At 40.4% G+C, this 23,916-nt stretch overlaps 1 protein-coding gene across 1 annotated transcript in view; it reads left to right on the top strand.

The window, feature by feature from the left end:
• The window catches only part of LOC131230875 (uncharacterized), a 34,696-nt gene that overhangs the window by 4,615 nt on the left and 6,165 nt on the right, over window positions 1–23,916 (top strand). The window contains exons 3-4 of the mRNA XM_058226901.1: window positions 6,948–7,109; window positions 10,833–10,948. Coding sequence (XP_058082884.1) covers window positions 6,948–7,109; window positions 10,833–10,948 — 278 coding nt within the window. The remainder of the gene's footprint in view (window positions 1–6,947; window positions 7,110–10,832; window positions 10,949–23,916) is intronic.

Below are 23,916 nucleotides of genomic sequence, written 5' to 3'. Positions count from 1 at the left end.
GAACTCGCTTATTACCAAACAAGGGCAAAAGCCAAATAATACAAAAAACGAAGAAGCCAAAGCTTCTATATAAAAAAAAAGGAAAAAAAAAAAAAAAAAAAAAAAAGCCCACATCCCGGGTTAGAGAAAGACACCCACACATCGAGTGAGGAAAAACCCACATCCCGGGTTAGGGAATGACTCCTGCATGAAAATAGGAGTTTCAACTAATCATACAAACTGCGCATGAAACCCAGTATAAGGAATATGTGCAAGTTTAGCAACAACCTTCATGCGCGACAAGAAAATGAGAGAGATAGATTTTCAGTTTTGGAGTGCAGACTATTGGTAACTCTAGCTTCCAGATTCAATTTCTAGGGAGAGTCTGAAAGAATCGAGATAATCTTCTTCATATCAGAGCTGTGCACTTCAACTTGAACACCTGAAATATTAATTTTAAGAAGTCTTGTCAAGCCACGAGAAATAGAAGATAGAAAGGAATTAGTTATGTGCTCCCCCCAACCTCTAAAATAATACCCCAACATGCTTTAAGGAATGGATGAGGTAAACAAAGAACATCACTTTTTTTTATGCTATAAGTGATGGTAGTGGGAATTTCTCAATGAGCAGTAATAGTAGTAGGCATAACACTGACAACCCTCGAAAATAAAAACCGCCTCCCAACATCCTCAACAATGAGCTTAAGCAAAAATTCCTTACCAACTCCTTTTTTAGAGAAATTACAAAAAATTATTTATCTCTAAACGTGTTACACAAGTGCAGAAAAGCTATTGCTAAGCTTGCGCATATCTTTTATATTGGGTCTTTTGTGCAGTTTATGTCTTTAGCTAATACTCTTATTTTCATGTAGGAGTTCTTCTCTAGCCCAGGAGGTAGGCTTTCCCTAACTCTGGATGTGCATGTCTTTCCCTAACACAGGGTGTGAGCTTTTTTTCTTTTCTTTTTCATTTTCTTGCGTTGAGGTTTTGGCTTCTTCGTTCTTTGCATTACTGGGCTTCTACCCTTGGTTGATAATAAGAGAGTTTTTTTCTTGCCTGTAAAAAAAAGGCTTGAATTAAGGTTGTGAGAAGGGTTATGAAGTCTTGTTTGGTTGTTGAGGAAGGGCCTTAGGTAAGATTGATTGGTGAAAGAGGATTCATAAAACCAACCACAAATAGTTGGAGCAAGGCAATGATGATGATGAAGATACAAGTCTAGACTTGATGCACCCCACCATGAGTCAATGTTACCAAAGTCTCCGGCTTTCTAAATTTTTTTGCCATCTATCATGTGTTCCTTATAAATAAAAAATTTGTTGAATAATTCATGACGAATGACAGCATATTGAGATGGTTCACTCATCTGCAACAAAGACCAAAATGGCTCCAATAAGGAGGGGACCAATAATTAGGGTTGAAGGACTTCAAAAGAGAATGAGAAAAGGACCTTAAAGAACTGGGATCACAGTGCTGAGAAGGGATATGAAGCAAGGTATTTCGTAACGGTAACGATGTCCATAACGGCCACCACTGTTACCTTTACGATACAGGCTATAACGGCTGTTACACCTCCCATAACAGTCGTTACGATCTCTTTTATTTTTTTATATAAAACTTGAAAAACCTCTATCATCCCTGTAACAGACTGTTATGAGGCCGTTACGACCTTTATGGGGGGTGTAACAGGCTGTTACAGGTTATTTTTTCTGTAATGGTTGTTAAGGCCTTTACGACCCCGTAACGTGTAACAGTTGCCATTGTTACCTTTACAAACGGCCTTTACGACCCCATAATGGCTGTTATGGCATACCATGTTATGAAGTCCTATATACTACTAAGTAATAAGGATAGATCCTTAGCAGGATTGATTGGCAAAACGGGATTCACAAGCTGATCCTTCATAAATTGGACAAGGCTATGATGATGATGACGATGACAACGACGACGTTGATGATGAAACTGATGAGGATTGAATAATTCATTAAATATTCATAGATGTTATTTGAGTTGTAATTGTTCAATCGCTAAAAGGAAAATTTGTTTCTTTTTTCTTGTTTCTTGAAAAAATCATCAAAATTTTCCTAAATTGTGACTAATTGTGGTGGATGGGGGAATGCCTCAAAATTCTCTATGATCTATATTTGCTTAGAGTTGGTTTTAAACTAGATGATGAAATTGAAAGGCATTGTTTTTCTCCAGGGTTGTGTTTGAGGTTGAGTTTGGATGCTCAACAGAATTGATGACAATAATTCAACTCAATAAAAGCAAAAATGATCAAAGTTTCACTAGCCATTCTATTCATAACAAGGTACTCAAAATCGATTACATAATACCTATAATGGTAGGAACTATTACACATTATGGGGCCTTTATGGAAAAAAAAATGGCCCATGATAGCTTCGAATTGGCCTTGTAATGGTCCATTATGAGGCTGATATAGGTTTTTTCGAAAAAAAAATAAAAAAGAAGACCACAACGGCTGTTACAGGAGCTGTAACAGTAACAACAGTTATTGAATATTATTAAAATCCCTTGATATACATTGATATGCCATCCTCTAAAGGCTCGAACTTTTAGAGCAAGTGGTTGTTTGACATGGTATCAAAGCGGAAGGTCATGTGTTCGAATCCCGGGAGTAGCACATATGCTTCCGTAATATGTTCTCCCACAGGGGGCCATTGTTTATGGTATGGTGTGAGTGTCCCTCCACCCTTGCCTAGTATGTTCCCGTGCGAAGTTCCACCCCGCACGTGCTAGGGAATGTTAAAGTTCCTTGATATACATTGATATGCCATCCTCTATTTTAGAGCAAGTGGTTGTTTGGCAAATACCTTGGTTCATAATGAGGGCTAGCCTCCAAATTACTCTAATGATTGTTGCAAGTCCCACACAATACACAGAACTATACTTAAGGGTTTGGTTGTCATCATTAATTAAATTGTCGCAACCTGCACTTTCATCATTCCCCTGATATCTCCTAAATTATTGGCTAATCAAAATACACACACACACAGAGAATTATTGCAATTCAATTCGGTTGGGCATCACCCAAGGTGACTCCCGGGTGCCTAAAGATCTTTAAAAAGTATGTCTTTATGTAGTTAAAATTCAATTTTTCTATCATCAAAGAGATTCAAGTGTTTGCTTGTTTCTCTTTGTAGAGAAGATCCTTGATTCAAACTCAAATCTTTTCTAATACTTGGTTGTTTACTGATAATGTGGTCCTGGTCAAAATTACTAGTGACTAACCAAATATTAAATTGGAGATATAGAGGAAGACTCAAGGTTCAATATTAGGAGACCAAGAGAGAACTTGTGATATAACTTTAGGAGTATTCATAGATGCAAGAATTGATGGCGGGGAGATTCCTCAAAGTGATTTGTTTTGTTATCTTGGCTCTATCATTGAAAAGATTGAACGATTGAGGATGTTTCCAGTTGAATTGGCACTAGGTGGCAATGTTGTCAAAATCCTACAATCTATGATTTACGATTTTAGTCGAATCTTAAGCAAAACGATTTGAATCCCACCTTTGAATACCTTTTTATATGAATCCTATTTTATGATTTGAATCCTATGATTTACGATTCAAATCCTGATTTATGATTTAATTTGTACTTGTTCTCTTCTATTTTAAGCTTCACTTGGGTTTCATTTTATGTTTTTAAGTTGGTGGGGCTTTAAGAATCGTTTAGAAAAGGCAAATTATTTTATTTTATTCTTTACAAGAGATTAAATGATATATATTCTCTTAAACGTTCAATCTCTAGAGTTTTATATATATATATATATATATATATATATATATATATATATATATATATATAAACATGATTTCTTACTTCTTAACTAGTCGAAGCACCAAATTGATGTATGAGTTATTTGGAATGTTTTTATGGATGGTTACGATCATGTTGACTTATATGTATTGTGGAATGATGGTTAGAATTTTTATTTTTATTTTTTAAATTCTGTGGGTCAACCGAATCAAATGCCACTTTTCTAATGTGATTCTACATTCAAGAATGATAACAAGAGCATAAATTATTAAGGGCGTGTTTGGATTTACGACCCAGATGGTATTGTATTGTGTTTGGACGTCTAAAATACGTTATCCAATGGTTGAATTCAAATTCAAAACGGACGTTCATGGGCGACCCAAGTACGACGCCGAACCGATTTACGGCTTCCACGCGTAACTCTTGTCAGAGTACAGTGTGTCGTGCAGTGCGGTGCTGTCATTGCACTACAACGCCATCTCAGTTTTGAAGACCAAAAGAAAAGCTCTAAAACCTCGATCAACAGCTTCTTGAACCAATCTTCCATTGAAAAAACAGCAAAGATCGCTCCACAACTGAAAATTTCTACCTCAGAGCATAAGGAAGCTCCAGATCCTTTCCTACAGCTTACAACGCCAATCTCTGACCTAGAAACCCGCGTATTTTAGCAGAAACTGGCGCATCTGAGCAGGCCCTGGTGGAAAAAAAAAAAAAACCGCTCCACCACTCTGAAGGCACAGAAGCTCCAGATGCACGCCTGCAGCTTCCGCCACCGATCTCCAACCAAGAAATCCCCCTCTTTTAGCAGAAATCACGCATTTTAGTAGTAAAGTGCGTGCAATCGATATGGAAGTGCTAAGCTGAGCTTGGAGGACCGGAGGGTTTGGCCTTAAAACCCTAGGTACGTCAGATCTGAGTGAGGTTCTTGTCACAAAATCGAGCGTGTCTGAGATACGAGCTCGGGTTTCAGATGAAGCGTTGTGGAGATTCAGATAGCGGTTGATGAGCACGTTTTAGAAGATCAACGGCTGTGATTTGAGAGAGAGAGAGAGAGAGAGAGAGAGAGAGAGAGAGAGATGCAACTGGGGAGTGTCGTACAGTGCAGTGCTTCAGTGCTGTCATTGCACTTATAATTACACGTCCAACACAACCAAGACTCTCTTCCCAAACGTTGACACTGGATTCTACAACTTATACGTATACAAAATTACTCAAAACCAAACAGTGCGGTTGTTCACGACGATATGGACGTGTGCTGTGCTATAGTATCTGGAATACCGTGTCCGTATAGATTTACAGTACAAAACAATACTATAAGTGAATCCAAACATGCCCTAAAGGATACTTGTATGCTTTTTAAGGAAAATTTCTTACAAGACAAAAAAAAGGGAAAGATAAGGATCCTTTAACACTATCATGACATGCTATTACTTGGTGCATATTGATGGTAAAAGAATGATTGCTGAATTTTTTATTTCTAATTTATTTATATTTTTCATATTTTTTTTCCAATTTTTAAGAAAATCATTAAAAAATATTACGATTTGCGATTCGATACGATTCAACCCTTAATATGATTTGCGATATGATAATAATTATGACAACATTGCTAGGCGGATGAAGTGGAGATGCACCCTGGGATGTTGTGTGACAATAGTTACCTTTCAAAAAAATAAAAAAAGTTTTGTGACAATAATAATGCCAACGGATTTTGAGCAAAATTTTTATAAAACAGTTTTCGACCAACTATGCTACATGGGCTAGAGTGTTGAATAATTAAGTCGTAATATGAGCATAGGACGAACCCTACACAGATGAGGATGTTGAGATAGATGTGTAGGAAGACTAGGAAGTATAGAATCAAGAATTAGGTCAATCAAAGCAATCCAAAGTAACCCAAGATGGATGATGGAGAGCCAATTGAGATGGTTTGCCTAGGTCCTTGGGAAATTGGAGACAGCTCTCACAAGGGAACTTTAAGCAGTGTTGAAGGTCCCAAAAAGGAGGGCAAGGAGAAGACCTACAAGGACTTTGATTGAGGTGAAGATTGATGAGATAGGATGTGAAGGCTTCTTTCACTTATCTAAGACAGAGCCTTAGGAACTCCAGGCGAGACAGGATTCGTAAAACTCCAAATATCTAGGAGACAAATTTATCATGATGATGGCAACGATTATGGTGTTGGTGATACAAGACCCTAGATTTGGGTATTATTATAAGTTGGTGTTCTATCCTTTTAGTTTTTATGATCTTGAATCTTCATTCTTTTCATTTGTATCTTCTACCTTCAAACTGCTGCTTGCGTCAATTATATCAGAAATTTCTAGGGTCTCTGATAGTTTTATGTGCGTATATGATATACATTTGCCTGCTACAACCAGTTTTGAAAGATCACTAGCTCCAAGTTCAAACTCATTGATCGTAATCAAACTTTTAATAGACTATTAGATAGCATTTGATTTTTAATAGTCTATTATATTGCACCTGTGGGATTTTTAATGCTCTCACCGCTGGCCCCCAGCCCGGATAAAGAGGAGGGTTGTTCTAGGTTGGCAGCTGGCGTTAAACATATGCTATAACTTTCAACATGAATCTGAACAATATGACTAGCTCCAAGTTCAACTGATGTTGAAACTACAAGGTGTGTTTTCATATTTAACTCATATATTCAGGGTCTCTGATAGTTTTATGTGAGTATATAATATACATTTGCATGCTACAACCAGTTTCGAAAGATCACTAGCTCCAAGTTCAAACTCACTGATTGTAATCAAACTATTTAATAGACTATTAGATAGCGTTTGATTGTAATTAACCTATGTAATAGTCCATTGTATTGCACCTGTGGGATTTTTATGCTCTCACTGCCAGTCCCCAGGCCGGATAAAGAGGAGGGTTGTGTTAGGTTGGCAGCTGGCGTTAAACATATGCTATAGCTTTTCAACATGAATCCAAACAATATGACTAGCTCCAAGTTCATCTGATATTGAAAATACAAGGTAGTTTTCCTATTTAACTCATATATTCATTTTCATTAGGCAGAATTGCATTGATTAGTCATCAATTAACTGAAAATAGAAGGACTACGATTCAGATTCCCAGATATAATGTCAGTTTATTAAGAAATATGCTGGTTAGTGTTTTGTTTCAAATTTGTTGATTGTTTATTGATTCATTTATTATTTGCAGAATCTGCAAAGCACCCAAAAACAAAGCGCTGCAAAACATTGTAATTGTACCATTGCTGAAGTTGAGAATGCACTGGCAAAGTTCACGTGGGCCAAAGAAGCACAAAAGAAGATTGAGAAGTTAAAGGAAGAAGGGAAACCAATGCCGAAGAGCTTGGCCGAGGTAATCCTCCATCGCATCAGTTAATTTCTGCATCTGAATGAGAATGGAGAGTGTTAAAGCCCCTTGATATACATTGATATGCCATCCTCTAATGGCTCGAGCTTTTAGGGCAAGTGTCCCTCCACCCCTTGCCCAATATGTTCCCAAGCGGAGTTCCACCCCGTAGGTGTGGGGGAGTGTTAAAGTCCCTTGATATACATTGATATGCCATCCTTTAGAGGCTCGAGCTTTTAGAGCAAGTGGTTTGACATGATATCAAAGCAGAAGGTCAAGTGTTTGAATCCCGAGAGCAGCAAATATGCCTCCGTAATATATTCTCCCACGGGAGGCCAGGAAAATCAAGTCCGGCATTTCCCGGTCTGTTTATGGTGTGAGTGTCCCTCCACCCTTGCCCAGTATGTTCCTGTGTGGAGTTCCACCCCGCATGTGCGGGGGAGTGTTAAAGCCCCTTGATATACATTGATATGCCATCCTCTAATGGCTCGAGCTTTTAGAGCAATTGGTTGTTTGACAGAGTGCTTCATACCTAGATCTATTTTTACAATAAAGATTAAATTTCATTTTTGAAAGGAGGATGATCCTATGCAATTATTTGCACCTCATTATGGTTCAAATGAGTCATAATGGACATGTAGAACATCCAAATCAACATTTTGAACCATGCAAACAATGTAGCTAGGCCTGGTCAGGTTGACCCATTGGCCAACCAGTCCAACCCGCGTAAGTTGGGTTGGGGTTGAATTTATCAGGTTTCAGGTAGGGCTTAGGTCAGAAACGTGGCCCATTTAACTAAATGTATTAGGCTCGGGTTGACCATGGCCCAACCCAACCTGCCCATACTTATATTATTTATAGAGAATTGATTACCTACAGACAAGGGTATCACAACTTGTGGTATTGTACCATCTTTCCTGCCAACATGCCACTTGTGCAGGAAATCAGTACTGTCAAAATAGTTTAGCCCACTTTGAAGGTCACCCTACTTGAAAATCAGGTTGATCTGCCCACTAGGTGACAACACCTGTATCTTGAATATGACTGCCCATTAGCCATTGACTCCAATGGTGTGGCCTACTGGATGGGCTGACTTGCTTGATTTTTGTGCCAGCTGATCTTCATGTTTGGAGCCTATTGTTTTCATAGTATTGATGTCCTACACAAGTGGCATGTTTGTAGCAAAGACGGTATGACGCCAAAAGTTGCAGCACTTGGCATGCAGTTGATCAGTTCTCTATTTATATATAAAAAGTAGTATTCACTAACCATGCACTTGCTTTGGTAGTAAAGGTGCGTGAAAGTTCTCTAGCACTCAAGTCGTATATCCTCCCAATGCAATTCTTTTATAAATGGGTTGGGACTTGGGTCAAGCTAGGCCGTGCTTGGGCTTATGAATCTAGTCATGAGTTGGGCCTAGTCATCCCATCTTGGGTCACAGGTCAGGGTTGGGCCTAGATATTGGGCATGTTTAGCAAACCGGTCGGGCTTTGGGTGAACCTGACCTGACCCATTGCCACCCCTAAGTCTCTCTTCATGTGCCACCATGCCAAATGAATGACCCTAACATTCAGGCAATGGCACTTTTTGCTATAACCTTCAATTTTCCAAGGCATTGATCAGATGGCTTGAATTATTGGTTCAGCTTGATTTTTGAGACAATACAAGCAATGCATAGTGGGGTGTGGAGAATGAACTGTGTTGTTTGGTGATTGGATCTTTTTTCAATTTATCACTTACATGTAATAATTCATTTTGCAAACCACTCTAGTGAGCATGCTTTTGGCTTGATGGTCCATGAAGAGTAGGCTGGACCAAATGGATGGTCTAGACCAGATTGTGAATAACTCTCTTGTCCAATGCAACTAATTTGCATTATAGTTGGTAGATTGACAGATCACGATGGCAACCAAGAAGCAATAAACAAAAAACCAATCCTTCATGATGACAAGAGAGTTATTCACAATCTGTCCTGCGAGGTCTGGCAGAGAGTTTTCACTAAGAAAAAAAAAAGTTTCTGTAGTGCAATTGAGAGCCATCTGTAAACAATAATTTAGAGGCTTCTCTGGGGCGATGATCCTGCAGAACAAGGTATTCTGTATCAATAACAATGGTTATAACGGTCACCATTGTTATCGATACAGGTATCGGTTGTAACGACTGATACGCGGGTGTAATGACCATGACGACCCCTGTAATGGTTTAAAAAAAATTGCCCGAAAAATTCTGAAAAAAAAATCTAGAAAATCTAGAATAATGTAAATATTCCAAATTTGTATTCATTTTTTATTTTGAACATGTTTATGGTAGCATAATGGACTAACGGTCCACTCGTTGGTGAGAGTGTTGTATGGTGAATTTATGAACATGGTTGTGTCTCTAATGTTTAGTCATCACAATCAAGCAATTAAAATTAAAAATCGGGAAAAATAAAATAAAATTCATATATACTACTTTTTTCGATTTTTTGAAAAAATTGCCCTCGGAGCTTCTATTTGCCCAAATCGCTTCAATCTATTATTCTAATGCTAAAAACTATAGTACGAGTAGTCCAAATTTGTCGTAGAATGATATAGGAAAGTTTTTAAAATGAGATAAATGGAAAAAATTGTGTTTACATAGAACAAAGAAGTGACCGCTTTTCAACTGTTACGGGTGTAACAGTTGTTATGCCCTGTAACAGCCAATACGTTCCCAAAAAACAAATTGTCCCGTTTCACCCATGTCATATAACAGTCATGACCATTACCTAAAGGTATCGGCCTTTATGGTCGTTTTGTAACGGATACGAAACACCTTGCTGCAGAATTGGCTGGAAGTTCAGCACTGTGATTGATTGGTCTTATGGCTATTAGTCTGGGATTTCAGGAATCAGCCTGCTGCTATTGCAGGAACAGGTACTAGGGTCATCCCTGCTGCAATCGAAGAATCAGCTACTTTTTTGGTGTAGTAGTTTTTTAACTACTGGGGATATCTGTTTGAGGACCCTGCCATTTTAGTAGTTGCCTTACGTTAGGCTTGTAGGCTTTGGCTGCCTGCACTTTTACTATTATTTGTGCATTTGTTTCTAAATAAAGGATCATCACTTGTAAAAAAAGAAAAAAACTGTAAATGAGGTTTCATATCCGCTTATGCCGTCCTACTCAAACTGAAATATTTTGTATGACAAAAATAGCCTTCAAAAGTTCTGCCTGGGCCATTGCCACCAGTCTGTGCACACATAACTGTTTGGCCCCCTAGATCTTCAAGCCAGGCATGTGCCCCCAGGCCCCACCAATTACAGCCAGGTGTACAGTACACCCAAAGATAAAGTAGAAGATAATGCAAGACACCTGCATGCATGCAATTGTAATACAATGCAGGGTAATCATATAGGATCTTTCCCCTTTATGGTGCAACAACTTGACTTGACAGGTTATTGCTATTCTGAAAAACATTCGTATTTCAGAATGCAAAGTTTTGTCTCAATTGACTTTCAAAACAAGTTGGGGTGGGCCTGGGGTTGGCTTCGTCCTGGATTTTTTTAAATGGTTTGGTCTGGCTGGGCTTTCAAAATTTTGATTTTGCTTGACCTGGGCCCAGCCCTATAAACTGTTATCTTTAGAAGTAATTGTGAACTGGTTCGAATAAGTATGCTTTCCTTTGAAGATCTAAAGTGTTGTGAATACATGAATCTTGACTAAGCAATATGCTTGAAGGGGGCTTTTGACTCCTGTTTATTTTTTGTAGGTGCAAAAGTTGATGGGGTCGACACCTTTGGATCTTGCGCGGTCAAATTTGGCAAAGAGTGGGCAAATAAGCAGGAATGCACCCTGCCCATGTGGTTCCAAAAAGAAATATAAATGGTTTGTTGCTCTTACTTTCTTACTCTACTTCAAATCTTGTTTTTTTTTTTTTTACCCCAAACATAAACGCCTCAGCCTAATTTTACATGCATATTGTATGATGCTTTCACGTGCGAGAATGATAGAACGAGGTCATCTGAAACAGCCTAGGAGTATTTCCAATTAGTCATAAATGATGGAAAGGGTTCAAGTCCATTGCTTAGTGGTAGATAGTGTGTTTCAACATTAAGGTCATGGGTTTGAGTTCATGTTACCTTTCGAAGAAAAAAAAAATGATGGAAAGCATATTGACATGGTTCTGTGACTTCTGTCCATAATAAACTTTGAACTGTGTTAACTGTCAATAAATATCAAAAGATTGGCAGAAGTTTCTACTGGCATTATTGAGAGGGCTTCCAAAACCAACCTCTAACTGTTGTCCTATTTTACTGGATGGTGAGGTGGAGAGCTGGGACCCGAAACCCTTTAGGTTCGAGCTAGCATGGCTAGAGGTGGAGTGATTTTCCAATCTGATCAAGGAATGTTGATCTTTTGAAGTAGAGGCCTTTGTTGGCTTCAGCTTGAGCCAAAAGCTAAAGTTTTGAACGACAAGATCCTGTCGTCAAAAGGGAGTTGCTGGAAAGCCGATAAAGTGAGCTAGGAGATCATCTGGTGAAGATTCAGACCTTGGATTTAAAGGCCGAAGAAATGGAGCTTCGGGGGATTAAAAAAAAAAAAAACTTACATTGAAGTTATCTCAAAACTACTCAAATCGGTTGAAGAGGGAAGAGATCAAATGGAGGCAAAGATCGAGGGCGACCTGGCTTAAGGAGGGGTACAAAAATACAAACTGCTTCCACAGTATTGCGAGCACACAGGCCAGAAGCAATAAGGTCAGAAGCATGGTGGTGGATGATGGAAGAGTTAAAGGGGGAAGAGATCAAATGGAAGCAAAGATCGAGGGCGACCTAGCTTAAGGAGGGGGACAAAAATACAAAAGTCTTCTATAGTATTGCTAGCTCACGGGCCGGAAGCAGTAAGGTCGGAAGCGTGGTGGTGGATGGCAAAAGAGTTGAAGAGAGAGAAGGTGTGCAATAAGGTGGTTAACTACTATAGATCCCTTCTCACTAGAGTTGGGCACGGGACAACTCCACTCGGCAAACTCGACTTGTCCGACTTGTTCAGACCCAACTCGATCTGAAACGAGTGTGTGAGTCGATCCAAATCGAGTTGACTTCGTCCAATCCAAACTCAAATCGAGTCGAGTCTGAGTCAACTAGTAACTCGACTCGACTCAAAATCCAACTCGGTATTGACTCGACTCGATCCGAAGCTCGACTCGTACATATATATTAAAAAAAAACTAGGTTTTGAGTTGATGGAGAGGTTGCAATTCTAGCAAGTGAATCTAGGTTTTGAGTTGTGATTTTAGCCCATGGATACCCGCTACACCCGACCTGACTCGGTACTTGTGACCGAGTCAGACTTGGTCCAGATTAGTCTAGGCTAGATCCAGACTCGGATCAGGTCGGGCATGCTGGACTTAATACCGAGTCGGGTTGAGTTTGGGTCAAGCCTGTTACAAAACCGGATCAAGTCAGGTCAACCCTAGCTCGGTCCAACTCGACTCGATGCCCAACTCTACTTCTCACCGGCAATGGTTGGGCGATACCTACTCTTGATGACCTAGAGTTTGAGTGTCTTTCCTACATCAAGGTTGCCTCTCTTGAGTAACCCTTTTCGGAGAACAAAATTAAGGTGGTAGTAGACTCCATGGAGAGGGACAAGGCGTCAGGACCTAACAACTTCCCAACGGCTTTCTTCCAAGAATTTTAGGATGTGGTGAAGGGAAATATCCTGGATTTCATGGTGGAGTTTCATGAGAGGGATCGATTGTCAGATTGAGTTTGGAGCTTCCATAATTGCCATTATTCGAAAGGTGTTAGGGGTGGACAAAGGATTCCAGGCCGGTCAGCCTAATTGGGGGGCCATATAAGATCCTCGCAAAAATGTTAGCTTTCATATTCAGAGCAGTCTTAGCCAACATTATTTCCAAGAACCAAGACACATTCAATGCAGGCAGGCAGCTTCTAGATAGTGCGTTAATAGCCATTGAGTGCATCAACTCGCCACAAGGAAGGTGCGAAAGGCATAGTGTGCAAACTAGATATAAAGAAGGCATATGATCACGTCAATTGAAAGTTCTTAGACTACTTACTGGGGCGGAAGGGATGCGGACCCAAAGTAGAGGGGTTGGATGAGAGAGTGTATCCGGTCGGCTAAATTTTTATTTTTGGTCAACGGATCATTCAAATGTTTCTTCAAGTCATCAAGGGGTATTCAAGAAGGTGCACCCCCACCCCCTGCGTGTTTGTTGTGGTGGCGCGAGCTTTGGGTAGGATATTAGCTAAAGGTCAATATGTAGGCATCGCTTACAAGTTCAGGGCAAACACCCCACACTCCCATCTCTAGTTTGTTGACAACACAATGCTCTTTTGTCAAACAATCGAAATTATGGTGGACAAGTTATATTATGTTTTGAGGCGGTCTCGAGTCTAAAGATAAATATTACATAAAGTGAGATGTTGGGGGTGGATATGTTCGAGGAGGAAGTTAAGGGATGGCAGGGATTTTCTGATGCGGATCGGGGGCTTCCCCCTCTACCTATCTTGGGCTCCCCCTTTGCATAGGGAAGCAAGCAAAGCATTTGTGGGATGCATTTGTGAAGAGGTTTGAAAGGAAGCTTTCAAAGTGAAAAGCTAGTACCTTCCTTTGGGTAACCGAATCACCCTCATTAAAGCAGCATTATCAAATCTCTCATTATATTTCATGTCCCTATTCAAATGCTCGAAGACAGTTTTGGCTAGGATGGAAAAGTCAAAGCCTGACTTTTGTGTCATGGATCCGATGATAAGATCTTTTGGAGTGGAAAGATGTGTGTAGATTGTATGAGGGAGGGGCAGATATAAGGGATTGGGAAAAGATGAATTTGGCTCTCTTGGAAAAATGGCTTTAGCGATTTAGGACAGAGGAAGACTCCTTATGGCGCAGGATCATAGCAGAAAAATATGGGTGCCAAGAAGGGGGCGGGGCATCAAGGACTCACCTCTCTATGGAGCCTCATGGGTTTGGAAGGGGCTCTAGGCTAAAGCCAATGTTTAGCATGGGGATCGATTTCTCTATTGGTAATAGGAGAGAGTTCAATTTTGGGCAGATGTATGGATCGGGGAATCCTCCCTCCAACAAACGTTCCCTTGAGTAGCATGCCTTTATATAGGAAGGAACATCTTGGTATCCAGCTGCTACTCTTAGGAAATGTTGTGGTTTGGTCTCCACCATGCTGAAGGAACATGATGGATGAGGAAGTGGAGGAGCTCGTGAGGCCCCTTGATCGTCTCCACCTTTGTATACCGTGAGAGAAGAAAGGAATAAAATGCTTTGGCTAAAGGAAAAAAATCCAGTTGCTTGTCAATTTGATCCTTCTACGGTCTTTTGCGACACTTGGACAAAGACACCTCTTGAGTTTTCATGGCTGACATGCGGCACTATGGGACTCCCTCGAAAGTTGTGGCCTTTGGATGGCCAACCGAAAGAGGAAGAATCCTCACCATAGACAACCTCTAAAGGCAATCAATGATGTTGCCCAATGTGTTCGCGATGTGTATGGCGAATGTCAAAACTATAGATCACCTCTTCATCCATTGCTCGTTTGCTAGGCAAGTGTGGAGTTGCTTCTTTAGAATCTTTGACATATCTTGGGTGATGCCAAAATCGTTCGAGAGTTATTTTTGCTTTGGCACGTGGTGGGGCTAGGGAAAATGCAAAAGCTATTTGGAGATTGGTTTTGCTAGCTTTTTTATGGGCTATTTGGGGGGGAAGAAATGGTAGGTGCTTCCGCAATGAGTCCCGTAAGGTGGAGAAGATTTTCTCAAAAGCTCTTCTTCTTCTTGTGGAATGAGCTTCTTGTATTAAATCATTCGAAGATTGTAATTTTTCCTTCTTTCTTCAGCTTTAACCTTTGCGTCATCTCAGCGGTTCTTTAATCAAAGCCTTGTTACTATTTTAAAAAAAAATCATTTTCTTTTCCAAAAATACACGAATAAGGCGTCGTTTGGTAAACTGAAAAATAAGGTCTGAAAATTAATTTAGGTACTGAAAGTTGAAAGTACTGAATTTTAATACTTAAAAAGTACCGAAAATTGTTTGGTAATTTTTCTAAAAGTTCTTATATATGAAAATAAGCACTATTTTTTACAAAAACTTATTTGGTAAACACAAATTAAAAAGTCTGAAAATTAGAAAATTGTCATCTTTACCCTTGTTGTCCTAATTCTACACAAACCAAAAATTCTGTAATGTTTATTTGCCATCCAACATCTTGATTAGGTCACACGAACCTGAGTGAAGGGAAAATACAAATATCAGCTTGATCCACAACTTTTGTGGCTCTTGTGAAGTTTTTAATGGTGGGCATTCAATCACCACTCTTTTGTATCATATGGTCCGCCTGTGATTTGGATCCACTTCATTTTTGGGATGATGCCCTAAAATGATTCTGAAAAATTGATGGTCGGTTTGGATATATAGCTTATCGAGGTGAGCCTCATGATCAGGCAATGCCCGCTAACGTGTTAGCTGGTAACAACTATGAAATCTCTTTTACTCAATTGTGTGCGGATTGCCTGCCGTGGAACATGACACATGGATCAGTATTGGTTGACATACAAAGTTCCATGCACCCCACCACCATGATGTATGTGTTATATCCACACCATCCATCCATCCATCCATTTTGTTAGGTCATTTTAGGGCACGAACCCAAAAATGAGGTAGATCCAAATCTCAGGTGGACCATACCAAAGGAAACAGTGGTGATTGACGCCAACCATTAAAAACTCCTTAGGGTCCTCTATAATGTTTGTTTGGCATCCAACCTGTTGATCAAGGCACATAGACCTGGGTGAAGGGAAAACACAAATATTTGCTTAACACAACTTTTGTGGCCCTTAATAAATTTTTAATAATGGTCGTTCAATCACCATTGTTTCTTATGGTGTGGTCCACCTGAGATTTAGATATTGTTCATTTTTTTGACCATGCCCTAGAATGATATAGAAAAACTAATGGACAACTTGGATATACAACACATACAAGGAGATGGGGCCCCGGTCAACTCAACACCCACTAACATGTTACATGGTAACCGTCCCCTCCCTTTTACTCGACTCGTGTAGTAGAACGCACCTAGGTCGGTGTCATTTTGACATGGCAAAGCTCTATGGGTCCTACCATGATGTGTGTTATACCCACATCATCCATCCATTTTGTCAGATAATTTTATGGCATGAGCCAAAAAATCTGGCAGATCCAAATCTTAAGTGGACCACACCACAAAAAAAAAAAAAAAAAAAAAAAAAAGTGAGGATCAAATACCTAACATTGAAAGTTACTTGGGGCCCATAGAAATTTTGGATTAATCTGATATTTGTGTTTTCCCTTCATCCAGGTTCATGTGATCTTATGAACAGGTTGGATGGAAAAGAAAACATCACAATGAACCCTTGGAAGGTTTCAATTGTTGGCGTCATTGTCACCATTGCTTTTTGGTGTGGTCCACTTAAGCTTTGGATCTGCCTCATTTTTTGGCTCATGCCCTAAAATGATCTTGCAAAATGGATGGATGATGTGGATATAATACATTTGATGCAGGACATGAAATTCAAGTATGATGTGCAAGATTTCAGGCTTTAGATCACACTAGTTCAGAAACAATTACACAAAATTCCACATCCCACACAAAAGTTCAAACACTCAATCAAGGGGAATCTTATGCGGGTTCGGGCCCACACATGTTAGGGCTGGATCAATCAAAATTATAGACCAAACAAGAATCAAATGAGGGTAAATTCATCCACACATGCACAAATAATTCCCTCAATCCAAGGGATTCAGAAATTTCAATTCGGGAAACCCTAAGGTTGAAGAAAGGGCATAAAATTGGGGATTTGAGTAATTTAGGGTTAGGTTTAGGGATTTTGGGTGAAAGAGGAGAGAGATGAACCAGAGAAGTACCGCACGTGTGGATAGCAGCAATGGCCCAAACGCACGTGCATGTGATCTCGGCCGCACGTGTGCGGAGCCCACTATTTAGAAAAAAGCCACCTTGGCCCTGGTCGGCCAGGGATGGACTCCAAAACTCCCAAATCTTAGCTCGATCCGATGCACAATTTGTGCGTGGTGCTCCGCCGAAGTTTCAGCCCTCTTGCAGGGTCAGATTCTAGAAATCTGCTGTAGAGAGAAAAACGGCTGCAATAAAGGATGGATTTGAAGCGTATGTGATTGTAGGAGAAGAGAAATATAGATAGAAGAAGATGGGGGTGAATCGAGATAGGTGTGGCTTCGCACCACGGTAGTTAGCCCTTCGAGGAAGGGAGGGTTTCACACCCAATTGAATCTCCACAACTCAGAAATTTAGAGGAGCAGAAAAACGCAACAATTTTGTTAATCTTCAATGAGAAAAAAAGACTACAAAGGGTGCTTATTTATAATAAAACTCTATACCCCAAAACTCACGCCATGTGCGCAACCTATTACTTGGAGAAGAAGTAATAAAAAATAGCAACTAATCAAAGCAATCTAAACCGTCCATGATATTCTTAATAACAATAATAAGCAAAACCCAAAGTACTAGATTATTTATAATAGTGGGCCACGATCATGAGAACCCATGGTAGGATTCACATGCCGATCGGGTTCACACCAAGGAACCAAAACGCAGTCCTCTAACCAAAACTCCTGAACCGCTCCAAGATGTCAGGATCAAGTCTCTGAAACTCTTCCTCAGTGAGCCATGTACTGTCTGAAGCTGGGCATGACTTCCACTTGACCAGGAACTTTTGAAATCCGCCGTCCAATGTCTTTACTATCTGATAGTCTAGGATATCTTCTATCTCCTCTCTGGGTGTGGAAAGGGTAGGTATGGGAGGTAGAGGCTGGGAAGATGGGTCGGGAGGGGGCCATGGATCAAGGGACAGGTCTGGGGAATTAGGGTGGTTAGGCGAAAGGCTAGACAATGCATCAGTGGCCCCCTCAAATGCAACTAGATCCTCCACATTGAATGTGGAACTAATTCCCATGGAGGGTGGAAGATCTACCACATACGCATTGAGACCATTTCGTTTTATAATTTTGAATGGTCCAGTGCTACGCGCGTGTAATTTTCGAACGGCTCCCTGAGAGTACCGCTCTGGCCTGATGCAGACCATCACAGAGTCCCTTACATTGAATTCCTTGAAATGTTTATGTTGATCTGCAGAAAGTGTGTAATGTTGCCATGAATGAATGTGATGCACAAAAGACTCTGCAGACTCTGACGACCCATGAGACAATGACATAAGGACAAGATCAATAGGTTTCCTAAGTTTATAACCAGTAACGACTTCAAAAGGACGTAGACCTGTGGACCTATCGACATAACTATTAAACGCAAACTTAGCTATAAGTAGTACGGTGTCCCACATCCTAGTATGTTGTATATCCCTCATAGAGGGAAGCTCATCCGGTAGATCATCAGTTAAGATATCACAAAGCTCATCCACTACCGGAATGGCCTCAGTAGGTAACTCTACACTAGCCTCTGGTGCACTCTCTCTAGCCACAAGGCCGTAAATGTCGTATCACTCAAAAAGGTGGTCCATGTCTACCAACCAATCTTAAAATGCTTTAGGGTCCAAGTGACCATCAGACGTGGGGGCATCTACTCTTAACTCCTTTGAGAAGTTGCGCATCAGAGTCATAGTGGTCTTGATGTCCCTTACGGGGTGGGTGCACGGGTACACGCCCATAACAGATTTTTTGGCCACCTCCATTCCTTAGTCTATCCTCCTGACCACCTACTTGAGATTGGGCATCTTCCCCAATGGTGGGGTTTGCCCTAGCAGAGGTCTCTAGTTGGGTAATGCGCACATTAAGCAGTTTAAAGCGTTGGTCCATACGTTGTTCCAAGCGCCTACCCAAAGACTCAAACTGCTTGGTCAGCTTGTTCATTGACTCTTGCAATTGCTCCATGTTTGGTATAGAGTGCAAGCCAAAACCACGACCCATACACGTGGGCATACAACGACTAACTCAATCTAAGGACCTTTTACTACGACTATATGTGCCTAGATAGGACTAAATGCTCCTATAGGACTATATGTAGAAAACGACACAATACTACTCAATTTCCAGCAACCTATTTGCCCAAAAAAATCCGTCAACAAAAAATCCAGCAAAGAGATGCGGATTTTCTGATAGTAGAAAATTCAGCAGCCTATATAAAAAATTATGGACCTTTAAACAACTCTATATGATGATAATTAATGCATAATGGACACAAATAAACTAAACCCTAAACATGCAATGCATTCTCCTATAAAAACCTTGTGCTCCGATACCAAATTTGATGCAGGACATGAAATTCAAGTATGATGTGCAAAATTTCAGGCTTTAGATCACATTAGTTCAGAAACACTTACACAAAATTCCACATCCCACACAAAAGGTCAAACACTCAATCAAGGGGAATCTTATGTGGGTCCAAGTCCACACATGTTAGGGCTGGATCAATCAAAATTATAGACAAAACAAGAATCAAAGGAGGGTAAATTCATCCACACATGCACATAAATAATTCCCTCAATCCAAGGGATTCAGAAATTTCAATTCGGGAAACCCTAAGGTTGAAGAAAGGGCTTAAAATTGGGGATTTTAGTAATTTAGGGTTAGGTTTAGGGATTTTGGATGAAGAGGAGTGAGACGAACCAGAGAAGTACCGCATGTGTGGACAGCAGCAATGGCCCAGACGCACATGCGTGTGATCCCGGCCGCACGTGTGTGAGGCCCACTATTCAGAAAAAGTCACCTTGGCCCTGGTCGGCCAGGGATGGACTCCAAAACCCCCAAATCGTAGCTCGATCTGATGCACAGTTTGCGCGTGGTGCTCCGCCGAAGTTTCAGCCCTCTTGCAAGGCCAGATTCTGGAAATCTGCTATAGATAAAAAAAACGGTTGCAATAGAGGATGGATTTGAAGCGTAGGTGATTGTAGGAGAAGAGAAATATGGATGGAAGAAGGTGGGGGCGAATCGGGATTGGTGTGGCTTCACACCACGGTAGACAGCCCTTTGAGGAAGGGAGGGTTTCGCACACAATTGAATCTCCATAACTCAGAAATTTAGATGAGCAGAAAAACGCAGCAACTTTCTTAATCTTCATTGAGAAAAAAAGACTACAAGGGTGCCAATTTATAATAAAACCCTATACCCCAAAACTCACACCATGTGCGCAACTTATTACTTGGAGACGAAGTAATAAAAAATAATAATTAATCAAAGCAATCTAAACCATCCATGATATTCTTAATAACTATAATAAACAAAACTCAAAGTACTAGATTATTTAGAATAGTGGGCCACGATCATGAGAACCCATGGTGGGATTCACATGCCGATCGGGTTCACTCCAAGGAACCAAAACTTAGTCCTCTAACTAGGAGGCCTTCCCTAGACGTCGTCATCGATCCAAATCGATGGTGGAGCCCTCCTCCTCCTTGCATATGTGCGTAGGGGGCGTGTGTGTGCGCGTGATGTCCCCATCAACATACATTATGGTGGGCCCCACGAAACTTTCACACTTTCACACATAAATATGCAATACGTTTTCAAAGACCGCAAGGGTGATAATGTCTTTTCAAAATGTTTGTAGGGATATTTTTTGTCAACATTTATTGAAAAATTTAAAAACAAATCACTGACCATCTTCAGCTATAAGTAATAAGTCAAGGGCGTGTGACTGAAAAAAAAAAAAAAAATCACTAATTTTAAGTGATTTTTAATATTAAGTGCTTAATGTCTTACCTTTACCAAACGGTCTGAATTTTCAATATCACTGAACATGACAATTTTCAGTGATAAGTTCTGCAATTAAGTGTTACCAAACAACACCTAAATACATTGAATTTGTTGAGTGATTCAAGGGTAGAAATTTGTCATCATAATTGAGTGAAAATTGGGAAGATCCAAAAAAGGCCAAGAATACTTCATCATCATCACCTTGGCTACTTATTTATTTATTTATTTTTAAAAGATAGGAGACGAGAATACCCTTCTTTTAGAATTCACAATTTTTATTAAAAGAATTAAGAGAAAGGGGCAAAGATGAGGGATCAACGCCCTGACAATTACAAAGAATCATGACAACTGGGCGAATTACTTCATAGGGCAGCTTACAAGCTACTTGAGAACCCAACCCCAAGAGGCCACATCTACTTTGACACTCCTAAACACTTCATCAGGTCTATTAGAACAATTATGGAAGCACCTGTTGACCAAAGACCCGCAAGAAGGGAAAGCCTACACAAAATTTTCGTTTTCTTGCTAAAACTACCCCCATGCACATTAAGAAGAATGAGTCAATTGGAGCCAGTATTACCAAAACAATGGAAAAGATCAAAAAGTATTTCCCACGCAGCTCTCCAAAAATACATTGCATAAATAAGTGGTCCACTAACTCAGCATCCTAGAGGCACATCATACACGCATTAGGAATGACCATGACTCTCTTTCGCAGACTATCAACCGTAAGCACTTTGTTTTTACCCACAAACCACACACAATGACACTAGACGAACCCCTATATGGCCAAATGAACTCCAGCAGATCGTGAGTAGTACGTGAGTTGGCGAATAAAGAAACCAAAATTTTTGTAATGGATAGAAGGACAGTAAATGATGTATGGAGAGGTACAACAAAAGAAAGGATAGCTAAAGTTGTGGATGGCTCAACAGGAGGCATTTTAATCATTTGGAACTCGATGCGATGGTCTATGAAAGATAATTGAGTAGGTTAATTCTCTTAAAGTCTGGTTTTGCGTGACAGATCTTCCGGTTTCTCGTGGGTCTTTTCAGCGGTTTATGGCCTGAATACTTCGTCTCTAAGGGGGCATTTTTGGGCAGAGATGAACTTGGTTGGATCCAAATGGAGTTTCCCGTGGTGTATCGGAGGACACTTTAACGTTACGAGATTTCCTTATGAAAAATCGACATGAGGGAGTCATACTGATGCAGGACATGAAAATTAAATATGATATGGAAGATTTCAGGCTTTAAATCATACTAATTTAGAAATAATCACAAAAAAAATTCAACATCCCACATAAGTTCAAGCATTCAACAAGGGGAATCTACGAGGGTCTTAAGCCTACACATGTTAGGGCTGGATCAATTAAAAATTATAGACCAAACAATGCTCAAAGGAGAGTAGATTCATCCACACATGCAAAGGATTATTCCCCAATCCAAGGGATTCATCATGTTTTAATTTAGGAAAGCCTAGGGTTTGCAAAAGTGGAACAGAACTTGGAATTGAGGATTATCTAGGGTTAGGGTTAGGGTTAGGGATTTAAGGCAAGAGAGGAGAGGATTAGAGGAGAGAGAACCTGAAAATAGTCCACACGTGTGGACAACAATCTGGCCCTGACGCACGTGCGTGGGATCCTTTCTGCACGTGTGTGGGGCCTACGAACCCAAAAAAGGACAGCTTGGTGTTGGTTGGCCAGGGGTGGGCCACCCACACACCAAGTTTCAGGCCGATCGAACGTCCGGTCCGTGCACGGTGCTCTGCCAAAGTTTTAGCCCTCCTGGAGGGACTGATTTTGCAAATTTGCTATAGAGGAATGATTGACTGCAAAAGGGGGTGGATTTGATGATTGGATGGCTATGGGTGATGATGAGTATTGGGGGTAGGAGGTGGGGGCGATTTGGGATGGGTGTGGCTTCGTACTACGATAGTTAGCCCTTCGAATAAGGGAGGGTTTCGCACCTAATTGGATTCCTTAACTCAGAGAATTAGATAAGTAGGAAAACGCAGAATTTTATTCATAATCTTCAATGAGAAAAAACCTACAAGGGGTTGCCTATTTATAAGAAAACCCTATACACCAAAAGCCGCGCCATGTGCGTACACTATTACTTAGAGACGAAGTAACAAAAATAACAACTAATTAATGCAATCTAAACCGTTCATGATGTTCTTAATAATGATAATAACCAAAATCCAAAGTCCTAGATTATCTAGGGTAGTGGGCCACGATCATGAGATCCAATGGTGGGATCCACATGATGATCAGGTCCACTCCAAGGAACCATAGCACAACCCTTTAACTAGGATGCCCTCCATGGATCTCGTCATCGATCCAGATTGATGGTGGGGCCTTCCTCCTCTTTGTGTATGTGTTTAGGGGGGTGTGCGTGTGCGCGTGATGTCCCCATCACATACTCGAAGCACACAGGGTTTTTCGGATTTGATCTATGGGAGTGAGCTGGTTTGATTTGCCAAGGGTAGGGGTTAGATTTACATGGTCTAACGGCCAAACTAATCCTATTCAATCAAAACTTGATTGTTTCTTAGTATTGGCTGAATGGATTGATCAATATCCTTTGTCTTCTCAAAGCGGCCTGCCCAAATCCATATCCGATCACTACCCAATAATGCTAGAAGTAAAGATGGAAAGTTGTGGTCCAAGACCATTCAGGTTTAAACTAGCTTGGCTTGAAGTTGAAGGCTTCAAGGAGTTGGTGATTATTAAATGGTGGGAATCCTTTCACATATCAGGTTAGTGGGTTTTGTTTTATTCCAAAAATTGTCTCCTCAGGTAAAATTGCTTGCTGGAAAGAGGTATTTTTCCGAAACAGGGAAGCAGAGATGGATAGTTTTTTGGAGGAAATTCAAGCCTTGGATCTGATATTAAAAGAAATCGTAGGGATACCATCCGAAGAGATTACAATAACTACTTGATGGAAGAAGAAATAAAATGGAAATGACGATCATGTGCCACATGGCTCAAGGAGGGGGGGTAACAATGTCAATTTTTTCCATGGTTATGCCAGCACTAGAGCTTGTGCGAACAGGATAGAGTGAGTAGTGGAAGATGGGATCCGGATCGAAGGTAAGAC

Source organism: Magnolia sinica, chromosome 17, assembly GCF_029962835.1.
Source record: "Magnolia sinica isolate HGM2019 chromosome 17, MsV1, whole genome shotgun sequence".
NCBI classification, from domain to species: domain Eukaryota; kingdom Viridiplantae; phylum Streptophyta; class Magnoliopsida; order Magnoliales; family Magnoliaceae; genus Magnolia; species Magnolia sinica.
The sequence above is the reverse complement of the archived record's forward strand: the minus strand, read 5'-3'. Positions and strand labels throughout refer to the sequence as shown.